This window comes from Mus musculus, chromosome 10, assembly GCF_000001635.26.
Source record: "Mus musculus strain C57BL/6J chromosome 10, GRCm38.p6 C57BL/6J".
Taxonomy (NCBI): Eukaryota; Metazoa; Chordata; class Mammalia; order Rodentia; family Muridae; genus Mus; species Mus musculus.
Window position 1 is genome coordinate 59,879,440 of NC_000076.6, and position 20,325 is coordinate 59,899,764.

The 20,325-nt window shown below is 52.5% G+C and overlaps 1 protein-coding gene and 1 long non-coding RNA gene across 5 annotated transcripts; one reads left to right on the forward strand and one right to left on the reverse strand.

The window, feature by feature from the left end:
• Positions 1-143: 143 nt before the first annotated feature.
• On the forward strand, positions 144-19,857 carry Dnajb12 (DnaJ heat shock protein family (Hsp40) member B12). 3 transcript variants are annotated; one of them, NM_019965.3, is made up of 9 exons: positions 144-371; positions 10,589-10,769; positions 11,401-11,546; positions 13,233-13,418; positions 13,499-13,578; positions 14,792-14,901; positions 16,149-16,321; positions 16,911-17,062; positions 18,052-19,857. In NM_019965.3, exons 1-8 carry the CDS (start codon positions 239-241, stop codon positions 17,030-17,032), a joined length of 1,131 nt encoding a protein of 376 aa, NP_064349.2. In that variant the 5' UTR covers positions 144-238; the 3' UTR covers positions 17,033-17,062; positions 18,052-19,857. The 3 variants fall into 3 exon arrangements, with proteins under 3 accessions (NP_064349.2, NP_001363899.1, NP_001361685.1); NM_001376970.1 differs by having other exon boundaries at positions 16,911-17,056; NM_001374756.1 differs by having other exon boundaries at positions 16,911-17,008.
• Positions 14,443-18,323, reverse strand: Gm46226. Of its 2 annotated transcripts, none has more exons than XR_001779776.1 (2): positions 18,237-18,323; positions 14,443-15,146 (listed from the first exon to the last, which is right to left on the reverse strand). It is a non-coding gene; the product is annotated as a predicted gene, 46226 (long non-coding RNA). The 2 variants fall into 2 exon arrangements; XR_001779777.2 differs by lacking the exon at positions 18,237-18,323 and adding an exon at positions 16,034-16,301.
• Positions 19,858-20,325: the final 468 nt, after the last annotated feature.

The window sequence follows — 20,325 nt, forward strand, 5'->3', positions numbered from 1 at the left end:
TCAGCATTTGCGCTCTAGAGCGCCCGCGCGTTCTAGCGCCTCCGAACCGAACGCCCCTTTCTTAGGAGACATACGGTAGGGCTTCCGCCCGGGTTCAACCCTCACTCAAATCCCGGGAAGGAGGGGCGGAGGGTTATGTCATCCTTCCGCGCCGGCCTGCCCCGCGACGCGCCGGCGGCTGGCGCAGCCCTTCGCTCGCCCGGCCTCCCCCTCCCTGGTTCCGTGCTCGGGTTCCGCCATGGAATCCAACAAGGATGAAGCCGAGCGCTGTATCAGCATCGCCCTCAAGGCCATCCAAAGCAACCAGCCCGAGCGGGCGCTGCGCTTCCTGGAGAAGGCGCAGCGGCTCTACCCGACGCCACGAGTCAGCGGTGAGTGGGAGGCGCCGCAGGGACCGAAGGGGGCATTAGCACGGATCGGGGGACCACGGGAACGGACCGACGGGAGCAGTTGGCGGAGGGGGGAGGGGTGGCGAGGCGCGGCTACGCCTGCGCACTGGCGCGCGCGGGTGCTGCTGGGATTCGTAGTCCAGCGGTGCCGCGGTCTCTAGGATGCTGGCCCCCTGGAGACCCCCGAGGGCCCGGCTCCCAACCCCTTCCCAGTGCTTGTGGAGGCCTCTGGAATGTGAGGTTTCTGGGAAGGAGACGCGCTGGGAGACCCGGTGAAGAGGACTCTTGTGGACGCGAAAGCGAACTACTTCTCCCAGAGGGCTGTTCGGTGGCTCAGGGCCACTGGCCGGCCTGGGAAATATTATAGTTCAGGAAAATAAACATAACTATTCTAAGGGAGAATGGGTTCTAGAGAGGGAAGGAATTCATTCGCTCCAATCAGAGAACCCTTAGCGAAATAAGACATTCCAACTCGCAGTCCTTCCTGCAGTCTCTTGAAAGCGGTGTTTCGGAGTGGATGGATTGTTGAAGATCCCAGTGTCAGCCACCCTATCCCACCTTCTTCCTCAGCAAGCCCGGGTGGCGGGTCTTATGGACTGCTACGGCTGCTGAGCTCCAGGTAGCTAATAGCCTAGGTCTGAGACCTCCCAACCCAGGGAGGGAATAGTGATCTTGTCTTCGCTACCCAATCGTCTCACTTTACCTGGTAACCTCCCCCTCATTTTTGCGTTTGTAACCGAAGTGACCAAAGAAAATTTTAATACCAGCTGGGAAGGAGAAAGACACAGGATTTGTTTCTGTGGAGTTAGTAAACTCTCTGACATGTAGCAGACTTTCAGAATTAAGAGACCCACATCTCATCGTGAGCTTGGGTTTCCCCATCTGGAAGTTCAGGAAGTTGGAACAGATAATGTATATAAACAAGAATACCCATAGTGCTTTTCTGTGTAGAAAGTTCTTTCTCGTGTGTTTTGCCACCTGATCCTGTAAAGTCAGGAAGACAGAACACCACCCTTCTATCTTCTCAAGATGAGGAACTAACTCATCGATAAGCGTCTTAGGATGTGACACAGCTAGAAAGTGGAAAACCCTGAGATTCCATACGTGTTTATTAAAATGAAATGAAGACGCAGCAGCCAGCCTCTCACCTTCCCTGCCCAGGTTTGGAGTGCTGACCTTAGAGGCAGCTGCGTTCCTGAACTTTCCTCCCTCCTGACTCTGCAGGTTGATCTTTGGTCTCTTTGCCTCTGCTAGGAGAGAGTTTCGATCTGCTCTGGTAACTGCTTCCCTATGGGATAATTCCCTTTTTATAAGTGGATAGCACCAGGCGGGGTGCAGACTGTCAGAATTCTGATTACTGCTGGTAGCCCAGGAGCAGTTAAGAAAGCTGATGAAATAGAGCTTTAGGGCATGGCAGAGGCCACCTGTGCTAGTTCAGGAATCTAGATAGGATGTCATTGCAGGGCTTGCTCTGTGTGTGTGTGTGTGTGTATTCATGTGTTCATGCTCATGAGCGGATAACTTGGTGGAGTCGGCTGTGTCTATCAAACTCAGGTAGTCAGTCTTGGCAGTAAGTACCTTCGCTGTCTGAGTCATCTCAGAGGCCCACGATTTGGATATTTGTTATATCTCTGATGGATAAAACAAATACCGGGCTGGTGAGATGGCTCAGCGGGTAAGAGCACACTGACTGCTCTTCCAGAGGTCCTGAGTTCAAACCCCAGCAACCACATGGTAGCTCACAACCATCCGTAGTGAGATATGACACCCTCTTCTGGTGTCTAAAGACAGCTGCAATATACTTACACATAATAAATAAAAATCTTTTTAAAAAAAATAAAAAAAACAAATGCCTCATGCACTTAAACTTAACAGCAACCTCGCCTAAACGGACAAGGATGTAAGGCTAGTTTAGGCCCAGGAAATCTTAGACGGCTGTCTACACTGAATGTTTAGCTAGGAGTTAGATGGTTGCAGGTAGGGTGATCCATGCCTGTGACTCCTGAGGCAAGAGGATTGCCTCAAGTCTGAGGTCACCTGGGCTACCTAGCAAGACCTTATCTTTATCTAGAGAAAAGTAAACTGATGTTGAATCTCTTTGTTCACTGCTTGATGCCGAGTGGCACAGCAGGATTGGCAAGATCTGCAAGGATGCAGACTTCCAGGGAAGAAGGTTGCAGGGCAGGCGATAGCAGGAATCGAACAGAAAGAAAGACAGAGAGGAAGGAAGGAAGCAAGCGAGCGAGCACAGTTTAGGTGCTGAGGTCTCTAAGGGTAGTCATAAAAAATCCAGTCCCTGCCACCTGCGGGCTCAGTGTTGAGGGAACGTGTGGAAGATGATCTCCTGGCCGTCATATTGTAAGCTGTTGGGAGCACTGTAATGAGGCCACACGAATAATGTTATCATACAGAGGGAACAGCCTCAGGCTGTAAGGATAAGGCAACGGCCAAACATCACTTTATTGGAAGGTTCTAGAAAGGTGAGGCCGGAAGCTTGGAAAGGTTTGGGCAGGGATTGTGTAGGAGATTTAGAGCCAGGTGACACAGGAATTTATATAGAGGATTCAAGTTAGAAAGCAAAGTAGGGACCAGATTGTAGAACTCCTTTCCTGCCAGACATTTTAGTTTCACTTGTTCTGCGTAGAGGAAACTGGAAGAGTCTGCTGAGGTCTGCCGGACCTGCCAAGTCCACTTAGAAGGCAGAATACCAAGCATAATGAAGCTAGCACAGGCTATGCAGCCAATTTGACTTTGAGTTAGCCTGAGCTAGAAGAGACTAAAAAGGGGGAAGGGATAATTTTCTTTAAAACAAAACAGGATGAGGCCAAGTGTGATGGTGCGTGCCTGACATCTCAGCAGTGAGGACAGGGGCAGCAGATTGTTTGAGGCCAGTCTGAACTGTAGTTTAGTGACACTCTTGTCCCCCACCCCCCAAAAAACAAAACAAACAAACAAACAAAAAATGTAAGCCAGCAAAGGGGAGGGGACTCCTAGAAAGGTTGATGAGAGGGATGATGACCCAAGGGGGATGCAGAGGCAAAGAGCCATCGGGAAATGATGATGTGATGGGGGGGAGGGTAGGGAATCGGGGTCAACCTTTGTCACTGGAAAAGGCCCAAGCTAAGAAACTAGACAGGAAGAGATGGACAGACAGCATGGGAAGGGCCAGTGGGATGTTCCTGGGAGCCACCAGCCTAAAGGCCAGGGGAAAGCACCAGGTTCCAGATGAAAGGCTGCTGTCGCTAGCTTGTTGGCACTCTCTGGGAACAGGTATAGCTGGGGTCACTGTGGGAAAGTGGGGAACATGGAGAAGCTGGTGGTGAGCAGCCCTGCAGCACACCTGTGCTTAGCCAGGAGAGTAGTCCTGGGGGAAGACAGAGGCTGTAGACCTGGAAATGCCAGGAGCCACAGAGGCCAGATGGGCAAGGGACAAGTCATAGACCAGAAGGGAGAAGATGGAGAGCCAAAAGAGAAGCTTAGTCTTTGAGAGGTAAAGGAGGGGTCAGGGAAGAGGCTCGACCAGGAGTTGAAGGCCCTCCTGTGTCAGCTTTCTCCATGGAAAAGAGAGGAGGGGCCTTGAAACCCCTGCTGTAGAGGCAGGACAGGGGGACATCACCATTGGACAACTGCATGGTGGGACAGGAACAGGACCTTGGGGATGCCACAGCAGAAGCAATACCATGAGTATCCTTTCCTGGGAGTTTCTTTTGTAAAAAGCCTCATTCTGTAGCGAGGGCTGGCCTGGAACTCACTTTGTAGACCATGCTGAGCTGGAATTTAAAGAGGTCTGGCTGCCTCCACCTCCCAAATGCTGGGATTAAAGGTATACACCACCATGTCCGACCTTTATCTGGGATGTTCTATCCAGCATCTGCTGGCCTGGTGGTCACTGGCTTCACCTGATACTTAGTGAAGGGGTTGAAAAGACTGGGCACAGTGGGGACATGGTGGCCCACATCTATAGTCACAGCGTGTGGAGGGCAGACAGGAAACAAAGGAGTCTTACATCCCAGGTCAGTTTGGACTACATAGTGAGAACCCATCTCCGAGAAAATAGAAGTTAGCAGACTTTGCAGGGAGGCCTGAGAATACATTTAGGCCTCGGTTTCCCTAGCAAAGAGAGAGGTGGCTGGGTGAGGTGCCTGCAGCTCACGTGACCCAAGCGTCTGTAAAAGCGGCTCACTGTGCAGTCTGGGTAAGTCAGAGAGGCCATCCAACAAGGCCGTGGGAAGCTTGCATTCCAGGGCATTTGGCCCTTCACAGTCAGTGGGAGAGAGAATCCTAGTACCAACAAGGCACAGGGTGGAGCTGTCCACTTACATCCGTCCACCTTGGTGGTCCCCAGTCCTTCCATTCTCTCTATTTTATTGAATCTTATTTGCTTCTCTAAGCAGCCAGGGGCAGGGTCGAGGTATCCTGAGGAATTAACTATGGCGGCAAGTGAACAGTAACAGATGCTGTTGGCCCCAGTCTTGTCTGACTGCCCTGGACTCTCCCCATTCTGAGCTCTTCCCTTGACTCCCTTTGAGTGCCAGAGGCCTAAGAACAGAACAGCTGCTAGCCACACACTAAGCTCTGTATACACCTCACACCTCCTCACACTGCCCTTAGGACGGAAGCGCCCAGAGAAGCTAGGTTGATTTATCCAATATGAACCTGCTAGCAAGTGCCCTTGGCCCAGTCTGTGCAAGTCGGGGCCTGGCTCCACACTGGCGTGGGGAAGGGCAGGTCTTGGCAGCTGTAAGTGTCAGTTGCCCTAAGACTTCTCTTACTGAGTCCTACCTTTTTGTTCGTCTTTGAGACAGGGTCTCTATGTAGCCCTGCCTGGCCCAGAACTTGCTTTGTAGGCTTGGCAATGTTGAGGCTCACAAACATCCACCTGCATCTGCCTCTCAGACACTAGGATTAGAGGTGTGCTGTGTGCCACCACACCAGGCCCTTTTTCTTTAAATAAATTACTGTTCAAACAACAGCGTCTCACTGTAGTGCCCAGGCTGGCCTCAAACCTTGGACCTGAGCCGTCTTCATGCCTCAGATCGCAGTAGCAGAGACCATGGGTCACACCTTCGAGGTTCACTGATCCAGTAAGCACACCCAAAGCTAAGGTTAGCATTATGCTGGCCTGCCTGTTCCCCAACCCTTTTGTGCCATTGAACATTGTTTGTCAGCCACTGTGTCACAGGAGATGTAATGATGAGTCAGGATGAGACTGTCGCATGCTACAGGCCAGCTGGGGGCATCCAGACCTGTGGGGAGGCCTGCATGCCAGCAACCAGAATTCTTCTGTTTTCTGCTCAGTCTGGAACCTTCTGAGTGGTGCTGAGTTTGAAGAATCCACTCCTTTTGGTTCTGCAGCGTAGGGAAATCAGAGTGACCGACCAGTGCCTGAGAAGCCTCCAGACTGAGGCTGAGGAATATGTGTGCAGGCCTCTGCCTCCTGACCTGTGCAGCTGTGTTGATTGGGTCACCGGTGCTGTTGCTCTTGGGACATGCACAGCAGGCTGGGCCTGGACTAGAGACAACTTCCAAAGAGATCAAAACAGGCAACTTGGTTCAAACCCCCAGGGGCCAGGTCCTTCCTCTGCTGTCAGGACCAGCCCCTTCTTGTCTGTTGGTTTCTTCCTTTGCCTCCACTGCTGCCTGGTGTCTTGTGGTACTGCTCAGGGCTGAGATCTGGCTATCTCTGCCTTAGCCTGGACCACGCTAGGCACCCAGGCCCATAGCTTCCCTCCCCTCCCCAGCCAGCTGCTCCTCTGGCCAGTTGCTCACCCGGGTTGTGATATTTAGAACCTGATGCCTTGCCAGTCCCAGACCACGTGCACATGTTATCTTAGTTCATCCCCACACTATCAGTGAGGAAACTGAGGTGCCAGCAGGTGTCTTAGACCAGCCAGGGTCATGGTACCATGCTAGGAAGTGGCAGACGGGATCCGGCCTCTGAGAACATGACATGCAGAGTTCCCGTTTAGAGACACAGTCGGGGAGAACCACGGAGTTAGAATGGAGACCTGTGCACCTCTGCCAGGACAGTGCTGCCATGGCGCCTTCTCCCCAAGGGGAATGGCAGTGGATGATGCCACTTCCTGTCAGAGGCTGTTGTGATGGTTACGTGAGCTAATTTTTACAGAGCATTGTGGCGTTGCCTCCCCAACACACATTGAACACTCAGTAACAGAAATGGCTGTTACAAGTGGGAGAATCATAATTCTGGGGCCAGCCTCAACTACTTAGCAAGGCACTTCCTCCAAAACAGAAGAAAAGATGATTGCTGCTAAACTTTCTTTTTTTAAGATTTATTTATTTACTTTATATACACTGTAGCTGTCTTCAGACACATCAGAAGAGGGCATCAGATCCCATTACAGATGGTTTTGAGCCACCATGTGGTTACTAGGAATTGAACTTAGAACCTCTGGGAGAGCTGTCAATGCTCTTAACTGCTGAGTCATCTCTCCAGCCCTCTACTAATCTTCTTTGTTTGAGATAGCATTCTATCCCATGGCCCAACTCTCTATGTAGCATAGACTGACCTCCAATTCAAAATCCTCCTGCCTCAGCATGCCAAGAACTAGGATCATGGCTGAGAGGTGATGGCGCATGCCTTTAATCCCAGCAGATGGAAGGGAGAAGCAGGCAGATCTCTGAGTTCAAGGCCAGCCTGGTCCACAGAGCAAGTTCCAGGACAGCCAGGGCTACACAGAGAAACCCTGTCTCAAAAATCCCGAGTGTTAGGGTTATAGCTGTGCACTACAACACCCAACCGCTAATGCTTCTCCAAGTCCTGCTTCCTCAGTCAAAGCCTCGCTCCCTGTGCTCCTCACGGGGTCCTGTGGTCAGCTTCTGTATTTGAATTGCCCAGTCTGGGGAATTTTCTGCACTGAGGTAGCCGTGGCCATAGTGCTGTGGTCCCCTGCATAGGTGTGGCCTATATCTGTGGTGGTGGAAGGTGTCTGGTACTTGGTACACTGCTGTGACACTGGAGAAGGAAGTGGGATCTAGCCTGAGTGGTGGCATCATTTTTCCTTGGCCCATAGGTATCATGGGTCCCAACAAGGATCTAGGTAACATGTTTGCCCAGAGGTCTGTCAATGGCTCTGGAATTGACGAGCCAGGACACCGTAGTTTGCTAGACTTTGTAGATGCTGAGTCAGGAGCTTACATTTGAATCGTCACGATCCCGTTTTAGGGTGACAGCAAACATCTCATATAGACCCCAATGAAGTAGATCATTCGATATTGCCAGCTAGTTGAAAAATATAGCAATAGGGCTGAAGACATGTCTCAGCAGTTGTTAAAAACACTGGCTGCTCTCGCAGAGAACCCAGGTTCAATTCCCAACACCTATATGGTGACTCACAGCTCACTGGCTGTAACTCCAGTCTCAGGGGATCTCTGGGTACCAGGACTGCACATGGTGCACAGACATATGTGCAGAGAAAATGACTGTACAGGTGAAATTAAATAAATATGTATATGTAATAATAATTGGGGCTTGCTGGCACACACTGGTAATTCCAATACCCAGGAAGTGAAAGCAGAAGCAGGGTGTTTATCAACTACGTGGAGAATTTAAAGGCTAGCCTGGCCTACATTAGCCCCTGTCTAAATTAAATGTAACAATAGGGCTAAGGAGATTGCTCCATGGTAGAGCACTGGCCTTGCATGATTTAAGTCCTGTGTGTAATCCCCAGCATCACAGAGGAAAACCTGGCAAAGAAATAATCGCCCAGGGATCCTTGTGGGCCGGGTGGGACAGACATACTTCCCCATTTCTCAGCGTTACTAAGCAAAGGCTCCAAGAATCAGCCTTCCCTCCACTCCCACTGAATCAGACAGGCTGCTAGTGGCCACCACAGAGGACACTGCCCTCCCTGTATCCACCAGAGGATGTGTGTTGAAGTCTGAAGGGCCAGCCTGGAGAACAGGTCCAGCAGTGGCCCACAGCACCCGGTTTGATCCTCTGCACTGCATGGCTCACGTTTTACAGCTCCAGTTTCAGGTACCCCAGGCATTTATTTATCTTGTGCATAGACATTCATACAACCAAAGCCCCAATACCCATTTAAAAAGTAAAATTAAGAAAAAAAAAATCGGAAGACTGGGCCAGGATGTTGTTCTTTGGTGGAGTGGCTGCTCAGCCTAAGTGAGGCCCGTGTTGGTTCCCAGTGAGGTGAAAATACAATTGATTTAAGATGGATCCACGTGAGGTGGCTCGTGCTTATTACAATCTTAGCACTTCATATGCAGAAGCAGGAAGGTCAGGATGTTCAGGGTTAACCTTCGCTTTAGAGGGAGTCCAAGGCTAGCCTAGGCTTCTTGAGATGCTGACTCAAAAATGTCCAAAACGTAAAATCACCTATTCTTCAGAGTTGTATGCTTAAAGCGTCAAGATCGGAAAAGTCTGTGAAGCACAGGTCACTTGAAGTGGGGCACGCTAGCACAGCTTGCGCAAGGAGATGGAGGCAGGGTCAGGAGCTCGAGGCCAGCCTGAGCTAGACATGTAAAGAATGAAGACCTGAAATCAGACTCCACTCCAGCTGGCAGCCAGCAAAGCCCAGGCTCACTGTGCACAAACACAGCAGTGGAGACAGGAGAACGGTGGGGAGGGCATTAGCTAGATCAGCAGGCCCCAGCTAAGCAAGCAGCTCCGCCTCAAAACTAGTGTGGAGAGAGACTGGGGAAGGCACCCCACATCGACCTCTGGTGATTTCCACAATGAGGAAAAAAACTGTGGTATTCTCAGCTAAAAGAAGATGGCACTATTAAATCTAAACTAGGACAGCCGGGTGTGGTGGCGCACCCCTTTAATCCTAGCACTCGGGAGGCAGAGGCAGGTGGATTTCTGAGTTCAAGGCCAGCCTGGTCTACAGAGTGAGTTCCAAGACAGCCAGGGCTACATAGAGAAACCCTGTCTCAAAAAAAACAAAACAAAACAAAACAAAAACCTAAGCTAGGAGCACTACACAGTTTATAATTCTGATATACTGTGTTAATAAACAAATATTCAAACTAGGGAACGTTAAAATTAACATTAACTTCAATTTAATATTAAGTTTGCACTAATAAAAATATTCACTTAATTATTAAAAGTATTCTAAATAACAGGCATAAAATAGAAGACAACAGGAAGAGTAGCCATGAGGCCTGAGTTCTGGGTGGTGTGAGGCAGCGCTGAGAGAATTGCTGAGAGCTGAGCTCAACAGAGGTTCATAAGACAACAAAGAGCATAGTCAAACAAACAAGCACAATGAAAAAATACCAAGACAGGAGGATGGTGAATATGAGACCAGCCTGGGCTGCATAGCAGAATCCTGTTTAAAAAACAACACCATCAAAAAGAAAAGTAACTGAATTCTAGATCATAAACTGCTGGGTTCATTAGTCAAACTCGTGGGGGGCGGGGGGTACACTCTTACTGTGTATCCCTGGCTGGCCTGGATGGGATTAAAGGCATGTGCCACCATGCTCGGTTGTGTGTGCTCGCCCCCCTCCCCTCTCCTTCTCTTCCTCCCTCCCTCTCTTCTACCATTTGGAATCTGGGAGTCAGGCTCATTTTCCTGTGGAGCCATCTCCCCAGGGCCTCCTGTGGTGCTTTGTGGTGCAGGGTGAGGAGACAGTTATTGCAGTCTCTAGCCTGTAGACTGGGCTGGCCCAGGACGGCTGTGTTCACCCTGTGTTCACCGGGCTAGCCTGAAACTTAGGTTCCTTTGCTTCCAGGGTACTTGAGTCAGAGGCGCACACCACCATCCCCAGTTCCTCTTTTGCAGTTTGTTTGTTGAGGCAGGAGCTCTCACACTCCCCCGTGGAGTAGAGGGACACCTGAGAGCCAGGTTTTTAAGAACTGAGGCTAAGGTGCGTGTCACCATGGCACTTTATGTAGTGGTGCTGGCTCCCGGCACGTTAGCAAACACTGCCAAGTGCTTTTCCCTATAACTTGTTAAGAAAGAAAATGAATGCATATATAAATAAGCAGAGTATCTGAAAGGAAGGAAACCAGTTACTTCAGTTTCATGAATTTGTGAGTTTGATAATGAAATTAATATTGCTTATATTTTAAAAGCTATAATCTTCCTATTCCTGTTCCTAAAAGAACAGGCCGAAGTTGAGAGGGCAGCAGCCGTGCTGGAAGGGTGGAGAGTGGGGTACCAGGGCCGTGGGCATGGCAGGCAGACCCCTCAGTGGCTTCTTTTACCTTGCAGCACTGATCGAGTCCCTCAACCAAAAACCACAGTCCACCGGTGATCACCCTCAACCCACAGACACTACCCATACCACCACCAAGAAGGCAGGCGGGACCGAAACCCCCTCAGCCAACGGCGAGGCAGGAGGAGGGGAGAGCGCCAAGGGCTATACCTCAGAGCAGGTGGCAGCTGTGAAAAGGTAGGGACCGTGGGGGGGATAGGATGGGGGTGGGGGGTGTCAGGGAAGCCTCTCACTTCATCCAGTGGACTCAAAGGGTCTTGGAAGTTGGAGGAGGTCCAGCTTCATTTCCCACAGGGTGGGAGCCAGGGCCTCACTGCCCACCCCCACAACTGCTGACACTGCAGACTGGAGACCTTGCGGACCGACCCAGGCCTTCCTCTGCCCTTGGCCACCAGCCCTAGGCCTCCCACAACTCTGTTTGTCACACAAAGACTCTGCCATCTTGCCTTCCAGATTCTACCCCCACCCCACCCCCACCCCCAACAAAGACCTTTTCAGACCAGAGCCTGTGGCCAAGAGGCAGAGGCAGAGCTGTGTCACCACCGGGGCATGGGGGGCGGGGGGGAATTCAGCCCTGCAGAGTGAGGCTTTCCCAGGCTTGTGTCACCATCTAGGACCACTCCAGACTAGACCCTCCCAGCCGTTCTTTCTCCCACCAGTTAGCCTCACAATCCTTCTGAGGTCAAGCCTCCTGGCAAGCCAGCCATCGTGTCCTGAGTAGTCATGGTGTCTCCTGCAGGCCCTGCCCTGAGCTGCATGCCTCACACCTCCCCTCAGGCCCCCTGTCACACTCTTCTCCCTATTCCAGGGTCAAGCAGTGTAAAGATTACTATGAGATCCTTGGGGTAAGCAGAAGTGCCTCAGATGAGGACCTAAAGAAGGCCTACCGCAAGCTGGCCCTCAAGTTCCATCCAGACAAGAACCATGCGCCTGGGGCCACTGAAGCTTTCAAAGGTAAGGCAGCCCTGGGCTGTTTGAGGTTTTGTTTGTTAGTTTGTATCCCTATGTAGACTGAGCTGGCCTAGAACTCAGAGATCCCTCTGCCTTCAAATACTGGGATTAAAGGTGTATACCACTATGTCCAGACAGCTTAGTGTTTTTATTCCTGTCTTAAAATACAGGGTCAAGCCTGGGCAGTGGTGGTGTACACCTTTAATCCCAGCACTTGGGAGGCAGAGGCAGGCGAATTTCTGAGTTCGAGGCCAACCTGGTCTACAGAGTGAGTTCCAGGACAGCCAGGGCTATACAGAGAAACTCTTGTCTTGAAAAAACAAAAAAGAAAAGTCTTTAAAAGAAGAAGAAAAAAAAATTCAGGGCCGAGGCAGCTTACTCAGGAAGTGGGGCTAGACGAATGTGGTCTGTAGTGTAATTGTACAAGACCTGTTCCCTGAGCCACCCCTAGCCATATAAACTAGCAGCTCTCACACAGTGCCCCTGCCTCCTCCTCATTTTCCGGCTTACAGTAGAGGAGCCAGAGGCGTTCCAGTGGCTTCTCCAGGGTCAGCAGCACCTAGGCCATGAGCAGACTCTTGACAACAGTCCCTGTACCGAGGGGCAGGGCACCGCATACCAGGAGGGCGCCTTCAGAACAGGCTACCAGCTTCCTATTTCCCACAGCCCACCTCAGGCCTGTACTAGGGACAGAGAGACTTGTGATCATACAGCCCCTTGATCTGTGCCGTGAATGTGTCACCTCTGGCCAGAATCCTAAGTCATTCTTTATGCGTTTAGAGCTCCATCTTCCCTCTCCCTGGTACTCATGTGCACTGGCTCCATGCCTGCCCTCTGGTGCTGGGCCTTGCGTTTTCTTGGTCCCTGGGTACTGGTCCCTCTGGAGAGTAGCGTAGTGACTGGGAGCCGTGTTGTGCAGTACTGAGTATTAGCCTGTGGCAAAGTGGAGAGGCCTTGTGAGATGGGGAAAGAAGATTCCATCCTCCCTCCCAGGGGCTCCCAGCTCTGAAACTAGTCTGCAGCCCACTGCTGTGAGCGAGGGGAGCGTAGGGGATGCAAGCCCTGGGAGGCTGTAGCTCTCTGCCCTGGGAGCTCTGGTGAGGAGGCCCCAGCGCCAGATAGAAAACAGCAGCTGAGGCCTGGGCCCTGGGGGCAGCAGACTCATCCTGGCCACACAGCAGACACACGGGTGTCTCCACCAAAAACCGGGGGGTGGGGGTGGGGTTGTGTCTTCCCCGCAGTGTCTGCCGCACTCCCGTTTACAACCAGGACCTCGTGGGTCGCACCATGACTGCAGGATTATATTACACTGTCTCCTTGGCACCCCACAAGATGAGCGTGTGCAAGGGGCATTTCTGTACCATCAGTGGCAGAGCTTGAGCAGGACACACCTGAAGCAGGTGTATAGGCTCATGCCCACAACCCCAGTGCAGAGGCAGGAGGATAAAGAATGGAAGGCAACCTGGGCAAGTTCCTGGACCATTCTGGCAGTTTCAGTTTAGGAGATGTAGCAGGGACCCTGACTCAAAAAAGGAAAGAGCATCCTCACAGCCCCGACTTTAGCCTTGCCTAGAGGTGCTCTGGATTGCCTGCCCAACAGGCAAACCCTCTACCCCTAAGACCCCACTTCCGCTGAGACCTGAAAGAAGCGAGCTCTTGGCTGTGCTAAGGCTGTTTCTCCCCTTGCAGCCATTGGCACAGCGTATGCCGTACTCAGCAACCCAGAGAAAAGGAAACAGTACGACCAGTTTGGTGATGACAAGAGCCAGGCTGCCCGGCACGGCCACAGCCACGGGGACTTCCACCGAGGCTTTGAGGCTGACATCTCCCCAGAAGACCTCTTTAACATGTTCTTTGGTGGCGGCTTTCCTTCCAGTAAGTCCACAGCCAGTTCTCCTTAGCGGTGGTTCTGGGGTCTGACTGCTGCAGCCCCTGACTCTATCTCCATGTTTCAGGTAACGTTCATGTCTACAGCAATGGCCGAATGCGGTACACCTACCAGCAGAGGCAAGACCGCAGAGACAACCAGGGTGATGTGAGTTGCCAGAGGCTGAGTAACACTCCAGCCCCCCACCCCATTCCACCCCCCAGGGCATGGGCCCCAGAGGAGGAGGGAGTCTTGATCCACTTAAGACCCCCCCAGCATTCTTAGGCCAAGTAGCCATCTTTGCTCCTTCCCAGTGCCATTCTGCCTAGGGACACCAGAGGGAGCCACACTCCGTGTTGCGTGATGCTTTGGCTTCTGTTGGGGGCATAAAACAAAGCCTCACCTCCAGGCAACGCATAGTGGGAACAGCTTCTATGGAGTCTATTTGTTCTTAAGACTGACGTAACATTTTCTGAGTGATGGAAAGTTAAAACATGATGAGAGGAAGAAAGAGGACCGTGTGGGTATTCAGCCTTCTAGGAGAGTGAGGAAAAGCTGTATAGCCAGGCAGTGTGCTTCAGACACATTTGGGATGCCACGGATCAACACAGCCAGTGAAGAGCATTGAACAGGGGGACACGTCCTTACGCATGCCTGCCCTTTTTCCTCCTTCTCCCTCCCTCCCTCCCTCTCTTCTATTCTTTTTCTTCCCCTTCCTCCTTTCTTCCTCTCTGTCTCCTTGGATTTACCCTGCAGTTGAAAACAACCTTGAAGCCCTACTTCCACCTTCCAAATACTGGGATTATGCCTCATCGACCTAGCATAACGCCCAGCACATCCGTTTTGTTAGGGGTGGGTTTGGCTTTGGATTTTGAGGCGCGGTCTCACTGTATAGCTCTGGCTGGCCTAGAACTTGCTGTACAGACTAGCTGGTCTGGAACTGCAACTCCCAACCCTTCTCCCGTCCCTGCCTCCTGAGTGCTGGGATTAGTGTATCTTTACATCTAACGTACAGAAGAGTTTAAAGTCAGATTCATGTGTAATGCCTTTATTTCTGGCTGTCCTGTCTTTGTTCTAAGAATCACACCCAAGGCCTTGTGGGTACTAGAACAGTTCCATGCCACAGACTGCATCCCAGCCCTTTAATTAGATGCTTTGCTGTCTGCAGAACATTTGTGTGGCTCAGAATTCAGAAAGCTGTGGATGGTGAGGGTCTGTGTCCCCGGCCTGCCACTTGCTCTCACACTCACACGTGTGCTCCAAAGCGGTTGCTTTGTCCTCTGGGAAAGCTGTCAGAGGGAAGGGAGGAGAGGGGGCTGTCCCAGGCAGGCGACACGACACTGTTCAGGGCTGTGACCACTGCTCTTGCTCTTCCCCTCAGGGCGGGCTAGGAGTGTTCGTGCAGCTGATGCCCATCCTCATCCTCATCCTCGTGTCTGCGCTCAGCCAGCTCATGGTGTCCAGTCCTCCCTACAGCCTGAGCCCGAGACCGTGAGTGCACGCCCCGGGCAGGGCCGGGCTGGGCCCCTCGCCATCTTGCATACCGTCCCCGGGCCGGGCCCCTTAGACTTTTGAGGATCATAGGCCTCGCAGAGAATGCAGACGAAGCTCCAGCCCTTTCCTTAAGGCAGCACACATGCACTGTCCTACGCGATTTCAGAAGCGTGACTCCCCGCCACTGTCCCCACCTTTGCTGACGCTGAGATGTCCTCTGCTCTTGAAGTCTGTTTGAAGCCCTAAGAAAGAAAGAACAGGGTATAGTCAATCGGGGGAGGGTGGCTTTGCGCCCCAGCTTCTGCATTGAGAGCCCTAACTCCACATAAGTTATGTAACCTCAGGTCCCTGGTCTGTAAAATGGGAACAATAGCATCCACCTGCTAGTAAGAGTTACTAAGTAACCCGTGTAAGGAGAGGTATCCAGCTCAGGGAAGTGCTCAGCAGTGTTTGTTGAGTGGTTGCCAAGCTCAGCTGCCAGTGGTTGATTCCAGGGAGTTAGTTGACCCTCTAAGATATCAGGGCCTCTCTTTTCCCAGGACCTGGAGCAGCAGGTTCTAGCTTCTGCTGGTGCAAGCCCTGAGCTCCAATCCCTTGGCCTGCCGCTGCCTGAGGACCCAGCAGGCTCCCTCGGCCAGCAGGGGGCAGAGTTGGTCTCTGCTGCCACAGCTGCCCTGCTTGCCTAGAGCCAGATGTAACCGCTCTCCAGCTAGAGATAGAGAATGCACTTTGGGGAGCTGCCTCCCTGGAGCAGGGACTCCTGTTGGGAGGTGTGGCTCCTGCTGCCCACAGGTCTTGTGCCCACGTATGCTTCCTGACATTTTGTGCCTTTTTGGATTTTCTCTTCTTGTGGGGTTGGGAATGAACTACTAACTCATGCTAATGTGCCATGCTGTTAGAGACACAGCTCTGTCCTCTTGTTTTGACCCGAGGCTCATTACTTTAGGCCGGCCCTCAGCATCTAGGAGCTTTGAGGCATGGAAGGCAGAGCCCACACCCTTGGCAAGACCAGCTTCCCAGACCAGAGCTTCTCTCCCCATCTGCCCGGTTCCCCTCAGAGCCCTGAAAAGGAGGGCGTGACATAGACTGAGCTATTCCTGCACTGGGGTGCTCTGCCTTTGCTGCAGACCTTCATTTTGGGGAGCCAGTGAGTTCCCGCTGCAGTGCAGAAGGGATCCAGCTCTTCCTGTGGCCTGGGTGGCACTTCCAGCTGCCCACTCTGTGCCTGGTGTGTTTCTGGTCAGGTCAGTGGGCCACATCCACAAGCGAGTCACTGACCACCTGAACGTCGCCTACTACGTGGCAGACACCTTCTCCGAAGAGTACACGGGCTCCAGCCTCAAAACAGTGGAACGGAATGTAGAGGATGACTACATCGCCAACCTGCGCAACAACTGCTGGAAGGAGAAGCAGCAGAGTGAGTGTCTCGTGTGTGCGTGTGTGTGTGTGTGTGTGTGTGTGTGTGTGTGCGTGTGGGCACGCACGCATCAATATGTGTGTGCATGCATATGTATGCATTGATGTGTGTATGTGTATGTACTCATGCATGTGTGTGTATGTCATGCAAATGGGTACATTAAGTGTGTGTGTGTGTGTGTGTGTGTGTGTGTGTGTGTGTGTGTGCTGAGAACAGAAAAACCCTTCTTTGGTTCTTCGTGGACCAAAGAAGTGCCCTGTGCAGTCATCTCCCTGCCAAGATCTGAACTCCACTCCTGGAGTTCCCCTAAGCTGCAAACCATTTGATGGTTTCGTTAAGGTCCTCATGTGTCACTAGTGCCTATCATTAAGGTTGCTAGAGATGAATGTATTAGAGACAGATTGCAAACCCCTAGCCACCCACTGGTTGTGTACCCAGTCTGTCTGGGACCATAGTCCTGACTTCCTGTTCCATCCTGGGAAGCCAATTCTGCCCCAACCCCTGGTCCTGTCTTCCTGTTTCCCCATGGACTCAGGCAGGTAAATGCCACAAAGTCCTGGGGCTCTGACCTCACCCTGTTTCTTTGCAGAGGAAGGCTTGCTGTACCGAGCCCGCTACTTTGGTGACACAGACATGTACCACAGAGCACAGAAGATGGGCACCCCGAGTTGCAATCGGCTGTCAGAGGTGCAGGCCTCCCTGCATGGATAGTTCTGGGCCAGCCACACCACCCAGGTCCAAGTATGAGCCAGGACTGCTTCTTTGCTGCAACTCCTGGCAGCCTTGGCCTTGGTCATGGGCAGAGGATGGAGGGAGGGAACCTGGTGATGATGGCAGAGACTCACCATCCTCACACTTCCAACCTCCAGAGACGAGGCAGTTCTGGGCACCTCCCCCAGCCCCATTGACCCCGTTGTCCCCTCCCCAGGGCTGCAAGGATTCGGGGGCAGAAGCCAGGCAGAGTGAGGACCTGTGCTTCCTCGACTACTCCAGTAATCAAACCACCTCAGCCCTTTCCCAAGCCTGGCTTTTGTTGCCTGTGCGTTCACACGTAACTGGGTCACCCACAGTCACCCACGGAAGTCAGAAAAACCCATGGGGAGTTAAGTGGGCAGGAGAGCATCCTTCTCTCTCCACCCAGGAAGGAGGAAATGGAGCAAGATGCCCAGTTCCATCAGCAGGCAGGAGGGGTCTGTGGGCCCTGACCACTCCCTCTCTGGTGGGACCTGAGGCCCTCACTCCAGTGCTCCAAACCTGGGAGCCAGGAAACCACGGGCATCCGGCCCCGCCCAGGCATCTCCCCTGTGGTCTTGAAGAAGGGAACAAAAAGTCACAAGTTCAGGGTCAAAAGAAGCTACTGAGCACAGGAGAGGTGGGGAAAAGTGAAAGTTGCTATTAACAGGCACCCCACCCCCTCCACCCCTTCCCTTGTATGTGGGTAATGGGCTTGGTGCCCAGTGCCCAGAGCAGGGAGCCTGGCTCAAGCCTAAAGGAGTGTGGGCAGAGCCAGAAGTTCTTTGCACTGGTACCCTGTCCTCCCCCTCCTCTGCCTGTGTCTCCTGTCACAGAGCCATTCACAGACTGTTTCAAGACCACTCGATAGCTAGTGTCAGCTCTGGGGCAGTGGTTGTACTGCAGAGGGATCGACCAGGGCCAGCTGCTGGGCTGTGGGGCTAAGCTGGAGGTGCCTGCCACAACCGCTCACCTAACTCTTTCCCTCTCCTCCCCAGACTATGAAATCCCTGGAGAATTTTTGGTGACACACACTGAGCCAGCCACAGTGATGGACTGTATATTTAAGGAAAGACATACACAGAAAAAATTTAAATGGAACTGGAAGCCAAACACCGCACAGCCATCCTCTCTCAGACAGTGAATGCAGAAAGCTCTTAGGACAGACAGACAGACAGCCTACCTCGGGCTGCTTCCTCCTCTCCCAGGGCAGGCAAGAAGCTCCGCATCACTGGCTCCTAGGATACCGAAACCATGGCAACGAAAGTAGAATGTAAAACTTGCAGCAAATGTCTGTGGGGAAGGACTGGGGGAGGGGACACCCCACTGTGTCTCCTCCCTCCTCCCTGAGCTGCCACCAGTCACTCAAGGAGAAATCAGGCTGAGGCATGGGCCAAGGAACAGAGAGGAGAGAATTCCAGAGAACGTAACTTAGAAATGCGTATGTATGTATATATATATCTATTTATATGTAAATAGACATATATAAAGATATATATATATATATAAAGTCTTTTAAAACTATTCAGGGATTCAATTAAGATGTTCAGCTGACTTGCTCCATAATTTAGAAAACGGGGCCTGTTTGGGAAGGCAGCCTGGTTTTCACAAGCTAGACAGTAGCCGTAGCCGACAGCATACGGAAAGTCAAATCAGATATTAGTGTCGCCCTTAGCCCCAGCCTGACTGATGGCAGCAGTAATCATGGTGGTATAAATCCATAGAAAACTTGCAAAGGTCTCCAGGCTTATGGTTAAGGTAGGGGAAGAGCCTGGGGCAGGGAATGGTGCCCCTGGAGATAGCTGCTCAGTATTGGGCTACAGCAGAGATCCCAGACAAAGCCCTCTGGGATGGGGCCAGCTCCTCAAGCTGCCTCCTCTCTGGCCAGCCTCAGGTGGGCTCGCCGCCCTCATGCCCGGGAGCCCTGCAGCCACTCCCCTGCCCATACCTCTTCCCCACCCAAGTCCCCAGGTGGGTTTGCCTTACAGGTGCCACAGGGCACAGCTCCACCATTGCCAACAGGTTTTCTAAGTTGCGCACCAAGGACTCCAGAAGGCTGCTCCTCCCAGAGCTGAGCCAGGCCCTGAGTGCAGCCCAGCTTGTGGAGAGCCAGTGCTGTGAGCGCCTGTCTTCACTCCACAGTGGGCCCACCGGGCTCCACTCATTGGATGAAGAATCCACTACGACCAGAATGGCTTCCCCTTCAGATGAGGCTCTTTATCAAAACAGCCATTGCTGCCAGGGGAAGGAGGAGGTTCAACTCCTCCTGCGTTTATTACGGGCCTTTGGGAATTGCCGTTTCCCCCAGTTTTCCTCTGGCCACGGGTGTGCCGATCACCTACAGACTTCCAAAGCCTTACTTCCCCAAGCTGCCAGCCCAGAGGTGGTAACTGACACCACCACCACCACTCCCCACCCCCACCCCCCCACCCCCACCAAGGGTGTCTCTCTCATACAACCCCCTAACGAATGGGATGCTTGCTGGGAAAGGAAGCTTGGTTAGGAATTGTCAAATTGGTCTTTTTTTTCTTTTTTTTTTTTTTTAAACAAGGTCCCACCCTGCAATGAAGTGGCCACCCTGGCCTAGAGAGATAATAATAACTGGGTGTGGGCCAGAGTACCCCACCCGTAGTGGCCTGGTGCTCTGCCCCTGCCACCCCACCTGTCCAGTCTTGGTAGCTGTCCCTGGAGGGGCTGAGCCATGTGCAATAAGAACACAGATCCTAAAGGATCCCCTGAGAAGCTGTATTTCTTGAATTAGAATTCTGATACTGTACATGTATAAATATATGTTTATTATGTGATTGGCAGTGGTGGGTCTGCATTGAACAGGGGGTGGGGCAGGAAGCTCCCACCAGCTGCTATTGACACCGCCCAGCCTGTGCCTCCGGAGCTCCTAAGTGACAGGCCTGGCCCTCCTAACAAAGGGTATGGAGGAGCTCAGATGGCTGTGGGGCCGCAGGATGCGGTGCCCCTGACACCAGCCCTAGATGGGGACCTGCCCACCACCCTGTCACCGGGCTGGGCTGCAGCCCATTCCTGATCTGGGACTTGGGGAAAATTCCCAAATGGCTCTTGTCATCTGTGTCCACAGTCTGCCAGCCACAGCCTCCTCTCCCAGGGAGACGGAGAAAGCTAACACTGAGGCAGCCTGGGGCTCAGGGTGAGCCAGCGGCAGATCTGCCCGGCCTCCCGGAGACAGGGCCGGCAGCCGTGAGTGGCAGGCCCAGGCCCCTCCCGCTGGCGCGCCAGCCAAAGGCAGGCGGGCTGCC

Bases quoted from the DNA above. Each gene is read 5' to 3' on its own strand.
- Dnajb12 (NM_001374756.1), top strand. From the start codon at position 239: ATGGAATCCAACAAGGATGAAGCCGAGCGCTGTATCAGCATCGCCCTC. The intron at 10,770-11,400 runs GTAGGGACCGTG...TCCCTATTCCAG, and splicing joins CAGGTGGCAGCTGTGAAAAG to GGTCAAGCAGTGTAAAGATT. The intron at 16,322-16,910 runs GTGAGTGTCTCG...GTTTCTTTGCAG, and splicing joins CTGGAAGGAGAAGCAGCAGA to AGGAAGGCTTGCTGTACCGA.